General features: G+C 41.2%; 5 protein-coding genes across 14 annotated transcripts in view; 4 read left to right on the forward strand and 1 right to left on the reverse strand.

Annotated features, from left to right (window-relative positions):
• Nucleotides 1-2,898, forward strand: part of LOC108143846 (peripheral plasma membrane protein CASK) — a 41,974-nt gene extending 39,076 nt beyond the window's left edge. For all 7 annotated transcript variants that reach the window (XM_017268398.2, XM_017268399.2, XM_017268400.2 and 4 more), the window contains one exon: nucleotides 48-2,898. In XM_017268398.2, the coding sequence (XP_017123887.1) occupies nucleotides 48-227 (180 nt within the window). In that variant the 3' untranslated portion in view covers nucleotides 228-2,898. The remainder of the gene's footprint in view (nucleotides 1-47) is intronic.
• Nucleotides 2,899-4,318: 1,420 nt separating this feature from the next.
• On the forward strand, nucleotides 4,319-9,308 carry LOC108143847 (torso-like protein). Its single transcript, XM_017268404.2, has 3 exons — nucleotides 4,319-4,408; nucleotides 7,567-7,798; nucleotides 8,190-9,308. Exons 2-3 carry the CDS (start codon nucleotides 7,589-7,591, stop codon nucleotides 9,039-9,041), a joined length of 1,062 nt encoding a protein of 353 aa, XP_017123893.1. The 5' UTR covers nucleotides 4,319-4,408; nucleotides 7,567-7,588; the 3' UTR covers nucleotides 9,042-9,308.
• A 255-nt stretch (nucleotides 9,309-9,563) lies between these two features.
• LOC108143977 (DNA-directed RNA polymerase I subunit RPA12) lies at nucleotides 9,564-10,215 on the forward strand. The gene is made up of 3 exons (XM_017268587.2): nucleotides 9,564-9,747; nucleotides 9,811-10,033; nucleotides 10,093-10,215. Exons 1-3 carry the CDS (start codon nucleotides 9,630-9,632, stop codon nucleotides 10,115-10,117), a joined length of 366 nt encoding a protein of 121 aa, XP_017124076.1. The 5' UTR covers nucleotides 9,564-9,629; the 3' UTR covers nucleotides 10,118-10,215.
• LOC108143976 (cyclin-dependent kinase 20) lies at nucleotides 10,073-11,822 on the reverse strand. Its single transcript, XM_017268586.2, has 5 exons — nucleotides 11,488-11,822; nucleotides 11,049-11,433; nucleotides 10,426-10,576; nucleotides 10,244-10,367; nucleotides 10,073-10,177 (listed from the first exon to the last, which is right to left on the reverse strand). The coding sequence occupies exons 1-5, from the start codon at nucleotides 11,686-11,688 to the stop codon at nucleotides 10,151-10,153; spliced, it is 888 nt and encodes a 295-aa protein (XP_017124075.1). The 5' UTR covers nucleotides 11,689-11,822; the 3' UTR covers nucleotides 10,073-10,150.
• Nucleotides 11,823-11,974: 152 nt separating this feature from the next.
• LOC108143975 (gamma-aminobutyric acid type B receptor subunit 2) lies at nucleotides 11,975-19,204 on the forward strand. Of its 4 annotated transcripts, none has more exons than XM_017268580.2 (13): nucleotides 11,975-12,098; nucleotides 12,511-12,773; nucleotides 13,214-13,695; nucleotides 14,144-14,324; nucleotides 14,395-14,613; nucleotides 14,676-14,971; nucleotides 15,033-15,396; nucleotides 15,456-15,566; nucleotides 15,630-15,866; nucleotides 16,265-16,610; nucleotides 16,673-16,778; nucleotides 16,843-17,324; nucleotides 18,401-19,204. In XM_017268580.2, exons 2-13 carry the CDS (start codon nucleotides 12,525-12,527, stop codon nucleotides 19,024-19,026), a joined length of 3,699 nt encoding a protein of 1,232 aa, XP_017124069.1. In that variant the 5' UTR covers nucleotides 11,975-12,098; nucleotides 12,511-12,524; the 3' UTR covers nucleotides 19,027-19,204. The 4 variants fall into 4 exon arrangements, with proteins under 4 accessions (XP_017124069.1, XP_017124070.1, XP_017124071.1 ...); XM_017268581.2 differs by having other exon boundaries at nucleotides 11,976-12,098; nucleotides 16,676-16,778; XM_017268582.2 differs by having other exon boundaries at nucleotides 11,976-12,098; nucleotides 15,630-15,854.
• The last annotated feature ends 17 nt before the right edge of the window (nucleotides 19,205-19,221 follow it).

Below are 19,221 nucleotides of genomic sequence, written 5' to 3' on the forward strand. Positions count from 1 at the left end.
CCAAATCAAACCTCACTAACTGCCTTTTTGTTTGCGCCTCATGGCAGTACGATGGGAGCCTGGAGCGTTTGGCCAAGGAGTCGGAGATGCTGCGTCAGCTGTATGGGCACTTCTTCGACCTGACGATTGTGAACAACGACATCAGCGAGACGATTGCCACGCTGGAGACGGCCATCGACCGGGTGCACACCACCCCGCAGTGGGTGCCCGTATCCTGGCTGTACTGACAAGACAGCGAGCTGGAATGCCCCGACTGCCTCGAGGGCTGCGAATGCGAGTGGGATGCCTACACGCAGGCCTCCAACGTGGCGCTCTATTGAGATGCGAAGCGAAGATACAGAAACAGCTACAGATGCAGATACACGCCACATCACCACAAGACACCATTAAAGTATTACCAAGGCACAAACAGCAGCAACTGAAGAAGCAACAGCAACCACTACGGAAAACATTGAAAGATTGATGGATAGAAGGATAGCAGGATAGCAGGATAGCAGGATAGCAGAATAGAAGGCGCCTGGCGCCAAGCTATATACTTTAAGAATAGTTGGGTATTATGGGAACTGCGCTCGCAACGCAAACGACAAAAGTGTTAATTGTCAAACAACCAATTTGTATTTGCCTCTTTTTTGTTTATCGTTTTTAACAACGTTTATTTGTATTATTTGTAACCCAATTGTATTTGCCATTCCAAGCTCATTGTGTTATTTTTACGATTATTGTTTTGTTGTATTGTTTTTATGTATTCCACATTTAGTCAAAAAACAGCATTAAACGCTTATGTAAATCATGCACTTGTTAGTGTCTAAGTTAACTGGAGGTAGACAAATCGAAACCCCGCACAGAGGGTTCCGTTCGAATCACTCCAAATTGTTTTTACTCAAAGATTATTTCCGGTTAGGGTCTTGTGAGCAGGGATAGGGCGTTGAACGAGTTAGTAAATTATAGAGAAAACTACGTAATTAAATATAATTAAACATAGACACAAGGAGACATAACAGCAGCCACAAAGAACTCGATGAACAGAACATAACAAACAAATTACGATGTGAGCAATTTCAAGTGTTTCAAGCCAAGTAAGAACTAATTAATTACATATGGAAGATCGATCAAGTAAGGACAGTGGTAAAGTGCACGTTTTAAATGCAATAAAACATAAAGAAAAGGTAACAGAAAAACCAAAAAAAAAAAAATAATTAATTCCAGTCACAACACTACACGAAAGGAAATGCAAAAAAAAGAACATATAATAAAAGAAACCAAATTGTTGACGTTTAATTGAATTCAATGAGAAATGAGTAAACCACAAAAAATGCAATCAAATGTAATAAAAACAAAAAAAAGTACATAATAATAATTGCAGCAGCGTTTAATTCAGCAGAAGCAAAGTAAACAAAAGGAAAAACATAGAGTGAGCACAAAAACACACATACTAACTGCAATTACGAATTAAAATAATTAGCAAAAGGAATGAGGAGATTGCAGGTCAACGCAAAACAGGCAGATACACTTATAAATATATGACAAAAAAAAGTAGGAAAACGACGAAATATGTATACACACACATATATATATTTTTCGAACAACTCAAACTCAGGTTGGATACATTGAAAATCAGTCAAGTTCAATAAGAATAATATAGCGGAGCGCTTCCTTTTAACCCACAGCCAAATAAAGAAAACGAGAACCTAACAAGGAGACCCAAAACTGATCGGTATCAGGATCAGAATCAGAATCTGACAGATATTAAGTCGCTTTGAATTGAATTGAATTGAATTAATCGTACACCCACAGGCCCAGTAACCACCCAAGCAGCAGCTTCAAATTTTCGAGATACTTTACAATGACACTGACGAATCGACGAACTGTCTTAGCAATCAAGAAACCTGGCATTTTTATGTGTGCAGCTTCATTCTATATATTCTATAGTCAGTCAGCATCCAGCGCTCAGTAATTTCGCTTTTTTCCCCCTAAACAATAAAGATCTAAAAGGTGCGTTTCGAATTAGCTAACACAGAATTTAGACCACAACTACGAAGTGCACATGCAATCACCTACTAAATGTAGTTGGGTATGGGAACTTGAGATCGAACTTAGTATTAAACCGAACACACACAACACACGTTTGTAAACAGGTGCCTGCCACACCACAAAAATCACTATTCCCAATTTAAGCCTGAGCTTGATTCGAACCCACTTGAATTTCCCAACCGCACACCACACAAGAATATAATACACACACACACTTATATCCAGAACAATTCTATGGTTTCAAAATGGTTGAACAATTTTGCATAGAGTATGAGTATTATCGTTAGACGCTGGGCTATAACTTTTCCGTTCTGAGCGTGGAAGTGGAAGAAGATAGCAGTGAGGCAATGCAAATCATAGAAGTATCCCAGAGAAAATGAAGAACAACCGAACCTACCCGAAAAACTGAAGAACTAACTACCTACCCACAACCACAAACGCAAACGCAGCCAAGTGGCCAAATTAACTAAGTATTATCCCTTAAACGAGACGAGACGAGACGCGAAGTGAATAGAAGTCGACTGGAGTTGGATGTAGTATGTACATTTTGAGGCTCCCCGGAAAACACCAAAAATGATGAGATGATTAGGAAGAATGCTCAAATCAAAATCTTTTATTTACGGTATAACAAACGATAAGGAACGATTGATTGAAGGATTGAATTTAGAGGGGCATCGAAAGAGAGTATCCCGAGATTGAGATAGGATTTCGAAGGATTCGTTTCGTACTTTTAATTCTGATCCTTTTTTTCTTAGCCGATTGCGAGCAGATTGTAGCTGTATTACTCTAAGAATAATTTCACCCTAAGATTAAGTGAAAATTTATTGTTGATATTAAAACCCAAAAAAAAAAATGAAAAAAGGAAATGAGAAATGAGACGAAATGAACATGGTCACGTCACGTAAACCAAATGAATTAGAATTTTTCTCTAATTTCATAAGTCAATGAAGTAATGATATTATGATAACGAGGGTAATGATGGTGAAGATGAGTTGAATATGCTTATGATCTCCAATGTCAATATGTGTAGATTGACGCGATTTGAGCTAATTGAGTGAATTGTTATTGAAATAATAAATGAAATGAAAAATGAAATGAAATGAATGGATCGACAGATGGATCGATCGATCGATTGGGGCGCAGAAGGCCGCGGCGTTAGTAAATATCATTTAAAGTAAATGATAAAAAATGTCATTATATATACATAGTTTAAACATGGGATTAATAATAATAAATTAAAATGAAACATGAGAACGGGAATGAGAATTAAATAAAAACGAGTAAACACTGAAATACCGAATTTTAAATACATAAGTTTTGAATCATGAATGCAGCAAAGACAAAGCTAAAAACACCCACAAACACACAGAAAACGAAACCGAAACAAAATTAATAAAAAGAACTTCTATATATGAAAAGAGAAAAATATACAAGAGATACAATTTCAACCAGCTTTTGCAATGGTTTTCGGAAATCCAAAACACCAAAAAAAAACCCAATTTCTTAGCATAAAAAAGACTCAAAATCAGAACCTTTCGAGTTCTTAGAAAGCCAGCAACGAAATTCGCAGAAATTCTCAATAGCCAGTGGATGTCAAGGCAATGTGACAAAGCGGATGCCCTGCAGTCACGGCTTTTGAGCTACAGATACAGATACAGATACAGATACATTTGTATCCCAAGCTTCTAATTGAAACATTACACTTGGAGTGTTGTTGAATGTTGTCGCTCAAAGCTTGACCCAAATTTGTTGGCTTGTTTTCAAGGTAATGCGAATTTGATACTTTCGTTTTTGTTTCTTTCGGCTTACTTTTGGTTTTATTAGTTTTTATTATTATCATTTTTTTTTTCTTTTTTAGCTCCACAGACAGCACCAAAAGTTTTTGATTACTGGCCACACGATTCTATGGTAAGTCTTGCGCAAGTCTGCAATCATTTCAATCTGCCTCGTTTGAGGAAGCCTCCTCCTCCTACTTGTCCTCCTTGGCTTGAAGTAAACTGGAAGTTGGCGACGACGTGCTTGGAAATATTAATAAGCGGAAAAGCTGTCCCCCAGCGGCAGATGTCAACAATAGATATTTGTGCCAGGCCATTAGCATTAGCCAAAGCCAAAGCCATAGCCATAGTTATTACCGTTGGAGGAGGTGGAGCTTAGAACTTCTGCTGGCCCGCCAGTCAGTCAGTCATTGAACTGCAACTGTTGCCGCTGCAACATTTTTACTTGCTAGCCAGCAGCAACATGTTGCTCGCGTGGCGCAACATAAATTGCTACTGCTCTGATCATCGGCTTGTTCTCTCCAGGCGATCGAGTTTTGGTAGCCAGTTTCAGTTTGGTTTTGAGTCTGCGCGCTGGAAGTTGTGCTGATCGCGTTTGGAGTGTAAGTGCTGCCGCGATTCCGGCTTTTAATTGCAATTGAAGGCACGTCGTTGTCGTTGTCGTCGTCGCTGCTCGGTTTTTGTGTTTTTGTGTTTTTGACTGTTGCCCATAGTGCTCCAAGTAGTTGAGTGTGTTTGCCTGCGCTGTTTGGTTGTTGTTGTTGTTGTTGAAATCCTCGCGAACGTAATTCGATCTCAGCTCGTCCATGCGATCTATTCATAGCTCGGCTTATCACTTGAGGGCGCCATCGTCGATCGTCGATCGCCGACCTCTGACCCACAAACCGTTCACTTCAGACTCGGTTTAACGATGCCAAAGGCATTCAGAGCCAGCCTTGTGCACTGGCCCCCGGTATCGGAGCGATAAGGCTAACCACTCCACTGTTGAGCTGCGGCTGTTGACTAGACCCCCTCCCCTCCACCCCCCTCCTTCTCAGTTTAAGCTTCTGCCCAAAAGCCGCTTCTGGTTGATGGTTACGTCAATTCCAATCCGCGTTCGAGTTCTCGTGCAGGTAAATAAACACCAAACCACACAACACAACGAAAATAGCAGCAGCAGCAGCAGCACCTCAGCACCTCGCAGTCAGACAACTTTTGTTTAACACCGCTCAAGGAAACAACGCACTCGGACCCAAGCATAAAATTAAGCGCGATATATACATAGTATAAACTGCAGACCTTATGCCCCTTTCCAACTCGATGCCCTTCGTCCGGCTTCAGTCCTTCAGATCCGCACCACGACCACAAAAGAGCGCATGAAATGCGCATAAAGAATCTTCAATTGACTGGGCCTCAAACTACCACAGTGTCAAACACTAAGAAAAACTTTTGCATATTTTGAGGAAATCTCTAAAATTGATCAAAAAGATATTAGTTATTATCAGAAAAAAAGGTTTTAAAATTACAAATATATCATGAAAAGTTATGGGTTATATATTATATTATATAGTTATGAGTCTAAAAAAAACCGTACTTTAATTTCAATCCAGTATTTAATTGTCATTGGCTGGATATATTTACAGTACAAGTTAAGACAAATATATTTTTTACAAAATTAGAAACAATCTGCACTCTAAAAAGTAATAAAAACATAATCGAAGAACGCTTTATATTAAAGAAAGATTTTTTTGGAAGAACTTTTGTGGACCTCTCAATTAGGAATCATTTTTTCCCCATAACAAGTAACGTATTTTGCTCAGTGCAGAGGGAGTTACAGTTGAACGAGTTGATTTTAAGTTGCCTTTGCTTTAGAGTCCGAGTGCGCGCATTGAATTTTTGATTTAATTCGTCTTCTTCATCTCGAACTCCGGTTCGCGGCTTTTTTTTTTTTTGGGTCTTTTGCACAAGGTTACGCGTCCGCTATTGTAAATACCCCCGCCGCCAAAACTAACTATCATTAAGTCATATAACACATGCCCTTCGAGCGGGACGCGGATTTTAGAGCTCAGGTTTGGCAATTGTACGGCATTTTTGTGGTCTTGTTGGAGTTGGAGAACTAAGCTTATTAGGGTATTACGCTCGCATGTTTGCTAGAAGTTGACAACCTTCGAAATCGGATTCTCGCAGAATGTTTGCATCTACAGGGCGTTTGCTATCATCTTTGCGGTTCATCGTTGGGGCCAAGTTGGTTGGCTACGAACGCTACTGATTATATTGTATTTATAAATCAAGTATTATAATCAAGTATTTCCTGGAATTACCCATAGCTCGTGAGGAGTATTCATTGGTATATGTGTTTAACACGAAGCAGGCAGACAAATGGCTCTTTCCTTTGTTCCATTCAGGGCTAGTTTCATTACGGGCAATTTTCATTCACTCACTCTTCCTGCTGTTTTTTGTTTGGCTTCTGTTTGGTTTTTTTTTTTTTTGCTGCTGGACAAGTTTATCGTCGCCTAGATTTTATGGTTCACGTAAATTGTTAACAATTTGAGTGTCATCATGGCTGTCTGACTGGCGTTACGCTTGACCGCCCCGCGGCGACAGGTGTGACTCACGAACATGGCTAACACTAACACCCGGCTAACCCCTGTGTTTTTGGCCCGCCAAACACGTCGCTTTACTGTTTTTTCTGATAACGGCTCGAATTTTAATTAATGTGTGTTGCCTCGCCATGCTGTTAGAATGTTGTATGTGGTGTTGTGATGTTGTGCGCTGTGGCTTGGGCCAATTTCTTGGCGGCTTCCTCTGGCCCGGTCATAATGCTAATCTCTGGCCAGAAATATTGGCGAACGGCATAACCGGTCCTAGTAGTTTAGCTAGTGGGACAACTAGAAAAAAAGCAAAGAAAAGAAACGGTTACGAGGCATGCAAAATGCTTTTAGGAAATAATTTGCAAGTCAATGCGACTGCGACTGCGTCTACGACGACAGCCAAACCAATTTTGATGGCTTTATGTTACTTTGTGGCAGTGGCTGTTTTTACGGCCAAAAAGCCTGCGGCTAATTGCAGCCACTTGAGGTGATCGGAGCAGAGCTTCGGCTCATCGCCAGGTGATAGCTACAAGCTACTAGCTGCTGGCCTTTACGAAAATCCACTTCGAGCAGCTCAAGCTCAACACTCAGCAGTCGGCTCGGTTCAAGTTCAGCTTTGGCAAAGGTTCATGGCCAATTAGACCGCGCTTAAATTATCGCCCGTTTATGGAGTGGAAAAACAAACACGGCGGCCCTGCAATTATTGCCATATAGTTAACTTCTCTTAATGGCAACTACTGCAGTGGCTTTTAAATATAAACAAATATAAACGCCGTTTGAGGAAACTGACCGGTTGAAGATCTGTTGGGAAAATGATTTACTGGCTTTAAATTTAGAACTTGTTTGTCACCTTTTTAACATTAACTATAGGGCTTTTTATTGCCAATCAATAAACATTTTATGAGAACATTGTGTTGCTTAATTTTATATGCTTGTTATATTGCAATTTCTCCAACCAATTTAAAGTGTATTTTATCAAATAAACATTATATTGCATTGAATTTTATTATATTTTATAAAACTAAATTTTTGGTTGAGTTGCATCGTCTGCTCCTTCCACCAATTTAAATAAATCCAATTAAAACATTATAAATCACTAGCTGTAATCAAAATAAATTATTAAGATGCATAAAAAGACTTCAGTAAAACCCCAAAATAACCTTTCCCTGCCCATTTGTCATCCATTATAGTTCTTAACTTGCATGCTGAGCGATGAGGTCGTGGCCTGGCCTTTTCTGGCTGCTGACCCTGGCTCTCCTGGCGGATGGAGGTCGTCGCGAGTCCCAGCTTCGGATCGGCAAGGCCATTAATATATTCCTGCGCTACGGATACCTGAGCATCTCCATGCGCGTAATACCTCTCAATGACAATGTGGAGCCGGAGCGATGGGTGTTCAAGGAGCCCACGAGGAACATTTACAGAGTGAGTATCAGTGTTAAATTTAAGAATTCAAGTGGGGAAAATAAAGTCAGAGCTATTTCTATTGCTATTAACCTTTGACCACAATTATCATATACTTTTATTGGCCGGCCAAAAGCTGTTATCATTAAAAACTATTTTTAAATGTAGGCCATTTTTTATACTTCCGCCAAGTTTGGTGTTCAAATGGCAGCACTTTATATTTTATATTTTAAATGCTGGTTAACCAGATTGTGGGGAAATGATCATTAGCTTAATAAGTTATTGCCGGTCAATTTAATATTTGTTACAAAACGGTCAGCTTTAAACTTTTTAGTTAAAAGAGGTACATTGTTTACTAATTGTTCTCCAAACATTTATAAATATTTTTTAATTCACTTTGATATCCTTTTAGAACTTGACTGGCCTGGCGGAGAGTAATGAGGACACCACACCCGGAATCTTTCACGGAGACTTTCACATGGAGTTCTGCGAGAATCGTCGGCAATTGTTCCAGGCTTACTTTCGGGATTTCTCCATCGAGCGGATGGGCAAACCGTGGGAGGCGTTCTCGGCCGGATGGTTTCCGGATAATGCGGCCAAGAGGCTGGGCATCAACACGTCGTTTATCGTGGGAGATTACTCGTACGTTTTGGTGAGGGTGGTGCGCTTCAGGGAAACAGGACGTTTTAATGCCGAGATCCCAGTGCACCAGGCGATGGAACCGGATGTGAGAACACGAATGGATCAAATGCAAGTCGGCAACCTAAGTTCCGCTATCCATTTTATGGATCATGTGGGCACCCACTACGTGAACTCGTACACCACCGGCAATTCACTGTACCAGGTGTTCGTGTACAGCCGCAAGAACTACAGCATGATCAAGGAGCGGATCAAGAGTAAGGGCCTGAATGGGCTCTCCAAGCTGGATCTGTACAACTACTTTGCACCCTGGTTTGCCGCCCATCTTGGCCAGATTCGATCGGCCAGCGCTAATGCCACCGTGGAGCGATGGGCACGGAGGAAGCTGCAGTACGAGTACTATGTGGTCAAATATGTGACCCTATTAAAACTGCATGGAAATAGCACGTTACTGCGATCGCTGGACTCGCTGCTCGGCAACGATGCCATCCTGCAGCTGGACCTCAAGTCCATAAAACCCATTTTCCGGGAGCAGCCGGAGAAGGAGAGCTGGTTCCACGAGGTGCTGGACAACCACATGAAGCTCTGGGAGCTCAACATGCCGCAGAGTCATCCCAGCCGATAGTCCGAAGAGAATTGTGCCTCTATTTGCAATGATTTTTTTAGTTAACTTTTAAAGAAGACATATTCTGTGCGATATCTGGCAGCCAAGGATCAATAGTTCCTAGATGCTTAGTTGTAGTTAGGAGCGCTAGCGCGTAGTTAATGTTCTGCCTGTGATAGTTTTAGGTAGTTTAATTGAAACAGAGTACACATCTGACTTGCATTTTAGCTGACTTAGCTCTTAAGATTGCCTTTTTTATACTCTAAACATACTGATCAAAGTCATCAATTGTTGTTGTTTTATTTATTGGTAACAGGTTTATTAATATAGTAGAATTGGATTTTAATTTGATAATCATTTCAAATTCAAATTTAAATAAAATACTATGTACTGAAACGGTTAAAATACTGAATAACGAATTAAATGCTACCAACCGTTTCACCTAAGTTCCCAACCCGAGTTAGCTAAGTTTTCCACCTCACTGATTTATTTCAGTATTTTTGTTAGCTTTTGGTATATTTTAACTGCTGCGAAACGGTCACTTTAAAATCACTTTAGTAGCACGTGCAGTTAATTTTATTTTGTTTGGCCGGTTTTATATTTAAAACCATGGATACTTTTACCAATTGCCCGGGTTTCTGCCCCTCCTGCGGCTCCATTCTTCCCGAGCTGCAAGTCAAGGGCAATGTGGTTTGCTACAACTGCAGACAGGAGTTTCGGCCAGATGGTAAGACAAGAATTTACAACTTGTTCAAATGATCGTCATATATTTTTTTGAATTTTACAATAGTATACAGCGGCGAGAAATCGGAGTTCACCATCCACTTCAACACCTACGATCCCAGCAAGGTGTTCAACAGGACTAAACGGGAATCCGAATCCTCGGAGGCGGATGGACCTGTTGTAGAGAGAAAGTGTCCCAAATGCAACCACGACAAGATGTCCTACGCCACCCTGCAACTTCGGTCCGCGGATGAAGGTCAAACGGTGTTCTTCACCTGTCTCAAATGCAAGTAGGTATCACCAAAATCCCTCTGTTTCCACGATTAATCATTTATTTTCCCCTTTTCAGATATAAAGAATCGGAAAACTCTTAGATGCTAACAATACCTGTGTAAATAGTCTTATAGCTAGTGAAAATAATCGTGTTCGACGGCCTGCAAAATATAGAACATATATATTGGTTTATAACAAATCAGTTTAGATACTCTAGTATAACTAACCTCACTGGCTTTAAGACGGTTTTTGGGATTGTAAACAACTAGATTTGAGACCAGATTGATTTCCACCGCATGAGTGCAGCTGGGAAACAGGTTATCCCAGTGTATTCCCACGGAATTTGGAAAGCTATGCAAGGATATATGAAATTATATACTCAGCTGTCATTATAAAGGTATATCCTTACCGTATCTTGCTGTAATCCGGCAGGGAAGTCAACTCGGGCCATTGATTCAAGCGTGGACTGCCCAGAGTCCGGATTATAATGGCCAACTGCTCAATGTCGGTGGTTCCTGCGAACAGAGGCACTCCCCGCAACATCTCCGCCACCACGCAACCTTAAGGATTTTGATTATTTTATTAATTACTATATATTCTTGTTTAAGAATGAAATACAAAAAAAAATATCAGGGATTGTTATACCTTCCGTTGCCAATTCTTCAGTTTTTCTTTAAATGAAAACTGACATGGTAAGTAAACTATATATTTGAAACTTAAAATGGAAAAAGAAATTATCTCTAATTCTTTAAAGCTATACTTTTAAATTGGTCATAGCTGAGCAATGTTTGTGTTTAAAAATGAACGACTTTAAACTGATGTATAGCTAATATAAGGCTTATTTTTGAGCAGAGGTCTTGTAACATTCATTTTATCGCACAAAAAATATGAGATCTTTGTAAATAGGTCTACAAAGTCTACAAGCTTTTTAACAATTTAAGGTAAAATATAGATCACTGATCATTAAGGTGATTTTATTAAAAAGAATGATGTAATTCTCCGATTCTTTGTTTAAAAAGTGGCTGAACCTACCTGCCGCCCACATGTCCACTCCAGTTCCGTACTTCTGGCTGCCCCAGAGAATCTCCGGAGCTCGATACCAGCGTGTGGACACTTGAGGGGAATACAGACGCGCCTCATCCTCGGGAAAGTACAGACGGGCCAGTCCAAAGTCGGCGATCTTTAGCATGTCCGTATCGCTTATCAAGAGATTGGCCGGCTTTATGTCCCGGTGCATCAGACCCGAATCGTGCAGATAGGCGATGCCCTTGAACATTTGGTGTGCGAACTTGCGCACCTGCTGGCGACTCAGGGGATTCACTTCGCTCTTGAGGCGGTTGTACAGGGTGTCCGGCTGGTATTCCAGCACCAACGACAGTCCAGTCAGGTCGGGGTATATGTCGATAATGCCCACGATCTACAGATAAATAAGTAATTAATGGCTCACTATGTTGATAAATGGTTAACTCACATATTCCGATTTGCAGAGCTGCAGGGTCTTGATTTCCCTTAAAGTATTCAGAGCTATGTTCCCGAACTTGTTCTTGAGGGCCACCTTTTTGATGGCCACCTCCTTGTTGCGCTGCAAATCGATGGCCTTAAACACGCAGCCATGGACGCCTTCTCCGATTTTCTCGAGCATTTTATATCGACTTGGCGCATAGTCCTCCATTATGGCCACTGACAATTTTCATTTGGTAATTGCTCGATTAGTACTCTGTTTTCTCTATTTTTTTCCTTCCCCCGTAGTCTCCGTGGTAACGGTCATAACAAAAGTGGCAGGACCAGCTGATGGATCCACCTGTTGCTGGATGTTTACAAAGCGGCTTGGTTTTCACAGGGGCTTCCACGGGGGTTGGAAAACCTAGGCCAAGGCGGAGCTGTCACAGCTTTCGGATCGGGGACATGCGCACTTCCTTACTCGAATTCCTCCTGTCAGCCAAGTGTCAAGTCAGGGGGATACATAATTTTTCGGACCCTCGCACTGCAAAAGTTCTTCATTCGCTGAGAGTTGAATTGAAATAATTGTGAAAAATGCCATCGGTAGTGAAATAAAACAAAACTACAGGATAAGCAAAGCTGGTACGTTGAACTAAGCAAGTAAATATAATATTTTAAAAGAGTGCAAGAACTAGTGAACGCCTTCATTGCGTTAAAAAGGACACTGAATAATGAAAGACTCTAAAAAATCATTAAATTGCTTTATAATTTCGAAACGTGCCAACATTGCAGCAGCAATTTGTGGCAATTTGACTGGCCTGTGGCCTTAGCCTTGCCCCACCTGTCCTGTGCAACTGCATGCGAGTCCCCACAACAAATGGGTATAAGGCACAGAATACACGCCCACAGGGCCAGGCAGCCTTGCCTGGTCAGCCTTGGTTCACCTGAAAGCAACCACTACCCACCACCCACCATAACCAACAACCACCCACAACTTGCTTCCAAGTTCACGTCCTCGATATGCCCCACATTCACATTCAGAATCGTTTTGCAGCCCACGCGGTCAACATGTTCCGGCCAAGTTGGACTCCATTCGCCAGCCTGCTGTTCCTGCTCCTTTGGAGCACCGCCTGGGGCAGGACTGCCAAGAGATCGGACGTCTATATAGCCGGATTCTTCCCCTACGGCGATGGCGTGGAGAACTCCTACACAGGACGAGGGGTTATGCCCAGCGTGAAGCTGGCTCTCGGCCATGTCAACGAACATGGCAAGATTCTGGCCAACTACAGACTGCACATGTGGTGGAATGACACACAGGTGAGTTAATTGGATTAGCCTTTAAAATATAAAATAAGTGGAAACAGGAATACACCAGTCCAAAAGTAATAGTCATCCATCTTTCAAAGGAATCATAATTTGGAATAAAAAGTATTAATCTTTATATTTGAAAATATTTATTTAGTCGTAAATAATAAAATAATAAGGTTAACCAGGTTTTTCAAGTACAAAAAAGATACATTTTCACAATAGAAATTCCTTCCTCTAATTAATAAAAATAAATTCGAAATGTATTTATACACTAAGTTGTTATGAAAACTAGTTAAACTTATTAGGGGTTCTGCGTTAGAGAAATATAAAAATTAAATATTACAAATCGCGGAATTAAATGTTTCTGAAAATGTTTGTTAATAAGAATCGAAGTTATATATTTTTTTTTTATTTTTGCCATTCTAAATTAAATTTTCTTCCGTTTCCAGTGCAATGCTGCTGTGGGCGTAAAGTCCTTCTTCGATATGATGCACTCGGGGCCAAATAAAGTGATGCTCTTCGGGGCGGCCTGCACCCACGTGACCGATCCCATTGCCAAGGCCAGCAAGCACTGGCACCTCACGCAGCTGAGCTACGCGGACACCCATCCCATGTTCACCAAGGACGCGTTCCCCAATTTCTTTCGGGTGGTGCCCTCGGAGAACGCCTTCAATGCACCGCGACTGGCGCTGCTCAAGGAGTTCAACTGGACCAGGGTGGGCACTGTCTACCAGAACGAACCGCGCTATTCGCTGCCCCACAACCACATGGTGGCCGACTTGGACGCCATGGAGGTGGAGGTGGTGGAGACGCAGAGCTTCGTCAACGACGTGGCCGAATCACTCAAGAAACTCCGCGAGAAGGACGTCAGGATCATTCTGGGCAACTTCAACGAGCACTTTGCCCGCAAGGCCTTTTGCGAGGCTTACAAGTGGGTATTCTCTACAAGTATTTACATATCTATATATTTATATCAAAAATTGAATTCTAAAAGTATACTAAAGCCAGTCATATCAGTCATATTAAGCTAATTACATATTTTTAACTGACCTGTAAATTGGTTCACAGGCGAAGACTACTAGGATACATCTTCTTTTAATGTCCAGAAATCGAGTTGCAATTTAAAACCAACATTTTCCTGAACATTTATAAAAGAATTTCTTACAATTCAACTTAAATTGTAAATAATAGTACAGAGTTACATCTTTAAAATGCCCAGAAATCGAGTCTCATAAAAAAATAACATTTACATTAAACATTTTGTTTCTACTTTTATAAAAGATCTGCAAATAACCCAATATTTAGCATCATAACTTTATTTTAACATATATTGTGGTGACTTAAATTGTAAATAATATATTGCAAATATTCTCTTTTAGATTGGACATGTACGGAAGGGCTTACCAGTGGCTGATAATGGCCACTTATTCCACAGATTGGTGGAATGTCACGCAGGACAGTGAGTGCAGTGTGGAGGAGATAGCCACAGCTTTGGAAGGAGCTATCCTGGTGGATCTTCTGCCCCTGTCCACAAGTGGTGACATCACAGTTGCTGGAATTGTAAGTAGTCAAATTATTCAAAAAACTTCTTGTAGAATTTTACTAATATTCTATCTAAAATTTCTTGAAGACTGCAGATGAGTATCTGGTGGAGTACGATAGACTACGGGGCACTGAGTATTCCCGCTTTCATGGATATACCTATGATGGAATTTGGGCAGCCGCCTTAGCCATTCAATATGTGGCCGAAAAGCGCGAGGATCTGCTAACACATTTCGATTATCGAGTGAAGGATTGGGAGAGCGTCTTTCTTGAGGCCCTGCGAAATACCTCTTTTGAGGGTGTGACGGTGGGTCAGCTTATAAATATTTCATTTAAATGTAAAACTATAATAATTTACTTTTTTTTAAGGGTCCCGTGCGCTTTTACAACAACGAACGCAAGGCCAACATCCTGATCAACCAATTTCAGTTGGGACAAATGGAAAAGATCGGCGAATACCACTCGCAAAAGTCCCATTTAGATTTGAGTTTGGGAAAACCAGTGAAATGGGTGGGAAAAACTCCCCCCAAAGATCGAACTCTGATCTACATCGAGCACAGTCAAGTGAATCCAACAATCTATATTGTTTCGGCCAGTGCTTCGGTTGTTGGAGTGATTATTGCAACTGTTTTTCTGGCCTTTAACATAAAGTATCGCAATCAACGGTGAGTTTTAATTGGCAATTACTTTTTAAAATATAATTATTATTATTTGTATTATTTTTAGTTACATCAAGATGTCTAGCCCACATCTGAACAATCTGATTATTGTGGGCTGCATGATGACCTATCTGAGCATTATTTTCCTGGGACTGGATACCACTTTGAGCAGCGTGGCAGCATTTCCCTATATTTGCACAGCCAGAGCCTGGATCCTGATGGCTGGATTTAGCCTTAGTTTTGGAGCCATGTTCTCAAAGACTTGGCGGGTTCATTCAATATTCACCGATCTTAAACTGAACAAGAAAGTTATAAAGGACTATCAGTTGTTTATGGTTGTTGGCGTGCTGCTGTTCATTGACATAGCCATTATAACCACCTGGCAAATAGCAGATCCTTTTTATCGAGAGACTAAACAATTGGAACCACTGGTGAGTGGATTGATTTGAAATATTTTGAATGAAATATTTAAAATTGTTCTTTTGCACAGCATCACGAGAATATTGATGATGTTTTGGTGATACCCGAAAACGAATACTGCCAATCCGAACACATGACCATATTCGTTAGCATTATTTATGCCTACAAGGGCTTGCTATTGGTGAGTTAATAATCCAGATTATATTAAGTATATTTTATGGAAATTATATAATTTTAACCCCAGGTATTTGGCGCCTTTTTGGCCTGGGAAACGCGACATGTTTCCATACCCGCCTTGAACGACTCCAAGCACATTGGCTTCTCCGTTTACAATGTGTTCATCACGTGTCTGGCCGGAGCGGCTATATCCCTGGTGCTATCGGACCGCAAGGATTTAGTTTTTGTCTTACTCTCGTTTTTTATCATTTTTTGTACGACAGCCACTTTGTGTTTGGTGTTCGTACCGAAAGTAAGACTGGTAGTAAGGAAGTTTTGTAGTTTTTGTAGCTGTTATATGTTAATATGAATGTTGTTTGAAGGCGCTGATGGTCCAATCAGTTTTGCTTATTAAATTCTGACTGTTTGGACCTCACCGCCTCCTGCTGAGCTGATCTTTCGTCTAGCGCTGATACACTGTGATACAGAAACCACATGTACTCGAAATTTCCAAAACAGATCCTATATAACACTACAGACTAACTATAAACTTGATCTATTTAGAAGCCATGCCAAGCAACAGCAAGGTTTTAGCCCGAATACTATTTCCTTGCTGTTCGGATACTTTAGTCTGTCCTATCCACTATCCGTAGAGTTGATCCTTCCTAGATGTTATGTCGGTGGTGTTATTGTTGGTTAATTGTCATGCGAATCGCCTTGCAGTTGGTGGAGCTGAAAAGGAATCCCCAGGGAGTGGTGGACAAGCGGGTGAGGGCCACCTTGAGACCCATGTCCAAGAATGGACGAAGGGACTCGTCGGTCTGCGAACTGGAGCAGCGTTTGCGGGACGTGAAGAACACGAACTGCCGATTTAGAAAGGCTCTGATGGAGAAGGAGAACGAGCTGCAGGCCCTAATTCGCAAGCTAGGACCCGAGGCCCGCAAGTGGATTGATGGAGTGACCTGTACAGGTGGCTCCAATGTGGGCAGTGAACTGGAGCCCATCCTAAGCGACGATATAGTAAGGCTATCGGCACCGCCAGTGCGTCGGGAAATGCCCAGCACCACAGGTGAGTGGCTAGAGTGTGGATGCTCTTAGATATGTTCATGCATTGCGCTCTCTTTGCCTTAGAAGTTACCGAGATGACATCCGTGGACAGTGTGACCTCGACCCATGTGGAAATGGATAACTCCTTTGTCTCGGTGCAGTCCACTGTGATGGCGCCTTCACTTCCTCCGTAAGTCTTTGATTTTTATGTTAAATAACAAATTATTATTGATTAATGGTATCCCACTAAATAGCAAAAAGAAAAAGCAATCCCTTGTGGAGCACCACTCGCATACGCCCGCTCCCACCATGATGCAGCCCATCCAGCAGCAGCTGCAGCAGCACCTCCAGCAACATCAGCAAATGCAACAGCAACACCAACAGCAGCAGCAACAGCAGCAGCAGCAAATGCAACAGCAACAGCAGCAGCAGCATCACCAGCAGCAACATCACCGCCATTTGGATAAGCGCAACTCGGTGTCCGCGCAGACGGATGATAATATTGGGAGCATCACCAGTACGGTGGGCAAAAGGAGCACCGGCGACTGCTCCAGCATGCGGGAAAGGCGGCAGTCGAACGCTTCGCGGCACTACGACAGCGGCAGCCAGACGCCCACCGCCCGGCCAAAGTACAGCAGCTCGCACCGCAACTCCTCCACCAACATCTCCACCTCGCAGTCCGAGCTGAGCAACATGTGTCCCCACTCCAAGCCCAGCACGCCGGCTGTGATCAAAAGTAAGTCAGAATCATTATATTTCGCTAACACAAAATAAAATAACAAATACATGTGAACTAAAGGTTAAAGTTAGATAAAGTGAAAATGGGAAAACTATTTGTAAATATGTTGTACCACACAACCAATCTATTACCAAATATTTCAAAGGAATTTCCTGAACAGCAAATTTTAATTTTATTAAAAATATCTAAATAATAAAAATAGTTTCAAGATACAAGATAGTTCTATAATAATATAATATTAGTAATCGTTCTTAAACAGCAAAGCATAATTTTATAATTCCAAACCAAATATCTAAATATTGAAAATAGTTAAAAGGTGTTAGTAGTTTTATTAAAAATCGTTCTTTTAAATTGTTTCCATATATAGGTTTATAATGTTTGGTTTACACTTAAAATACTATGTTTTGCTATTCAGAAATAATTGTAAATGCATTTCTTTATTCTATTAAAAATAGCTTATGACCGAAATGAAATAGGTATATAGTTGTATCAATTTATGACAAATATCGAAATATTAGAAATATTAAAGAAAACTACCTAATATGACAAGATAATTTTTTTATTTCTTATACATATGCATTAATTATGAAAGGGAAGTAGGTACATAATTTAATAAACTTAATTCAATTATCTAAATATTGAACATATTTATAAAAACTACCTCATAAATAGCGAATAGTTAATTTTTCTTTTTATATTTAGCCCAGAAAATAATTCGTTCGATTTAATGTTTGTAAATTCTGATAATATTTTACAACTAAGAAGAAAAGTACATTTATTAGTTCGAAGATTGCGTTTAACCTGAGCCATTTAATCGAGACTATTGAGTAATTATATTATACTAACTTACATTTAGACAAATAAATATAATTATGATACATATATGGATAGTTTTCATGTCTAGTTCAGAAATAGGTTATTGTGTTATGATAGAAAATAAATTTAAAAAAAAAAATAATAATAAATTAAAAAATAAATTAAAAAATAAATTTAGAAAATAAAAAATTTGTTTTGAGAATATATTTTTTAATATGATAATAATATAATAAAATGAATATATTTTCCACCAATAGCTCCCACTGCCTCGGACCATCGCCGCACCAGCATGGGCTCCGCCCTGAAGTCGAACTTCGTGGTGTCGCAGAGCGACCTCTGGGACACGCACACACTGTCGCACGCCAAGCAGCGGCAGTCGCCGCGCAACTATGCCAGTCCGCAGCGCTGTGCGGAGCACCACGGCGGCCACGGGATGCCGATGCCCTATGACCCCAACACCACCTCGCCCATCCAGCGGTCCGTGTCGGAGAAGAACCGCAACAAGCACCGGCCGAAGCCGCAGAAGGGCACCGTGTGCCAGAGCGAGACGGACAGCGAGCGGGAGCGGGATCCGCCGCCCACCAGCCAGCCGTGTGTGCAGCCGCGCAAGGTGAGCCGCAGTTCCAACATCCAGCATGCCGCCCACCATCACAGTTCGCCCAATGTGGCGCCGGACAAGCAGCGGGGCAGGCAGCGGGGCAAACAGGAGAGCAGCATCTACGGCGCCAGCAGCGAAACGGAGCTGCTCGAGGGCGAAACGGCCATCCTGCCCATCTTCCGCAAGCTTCTCACCGAGAAGAGCCCCAACTACCGGGGTCGCAGCGCCGTCGGCCAGAGCTGCCCGAATATATCCATCAAATGCGATATCGTCGAGTACTTGTAGGGAGGCCCATACATTATGTAGTTGAACTCCTTAGCCCTATTCCTAGATCCAGTTGCAGTGTAAAGAGTACCTTTGTTTTTCCATGTCGTGCATCTACATGCTACTAGTACACACACCGTTTAGAGAACTATTAGCAACGACATGAGATAGTTGAAAAATAAATTACTAATTAAATTAATCATACATCGGGGGTGA

Source organism: Drosophila elegans, unplaced genomic scaffold, assembly GCF_018152505.1.
Source record: "Drosophila elegans isolate 14027-0461.03 unplaced genomic scaffold, ASM1815250v1 contig_468, whole genome shotgun sequence".
NCBI lineage: Eukaryota > Metazoa > Arthropoda > Insecta > Diptera > Drosophilidae > Drosophila > Drosophila elegans.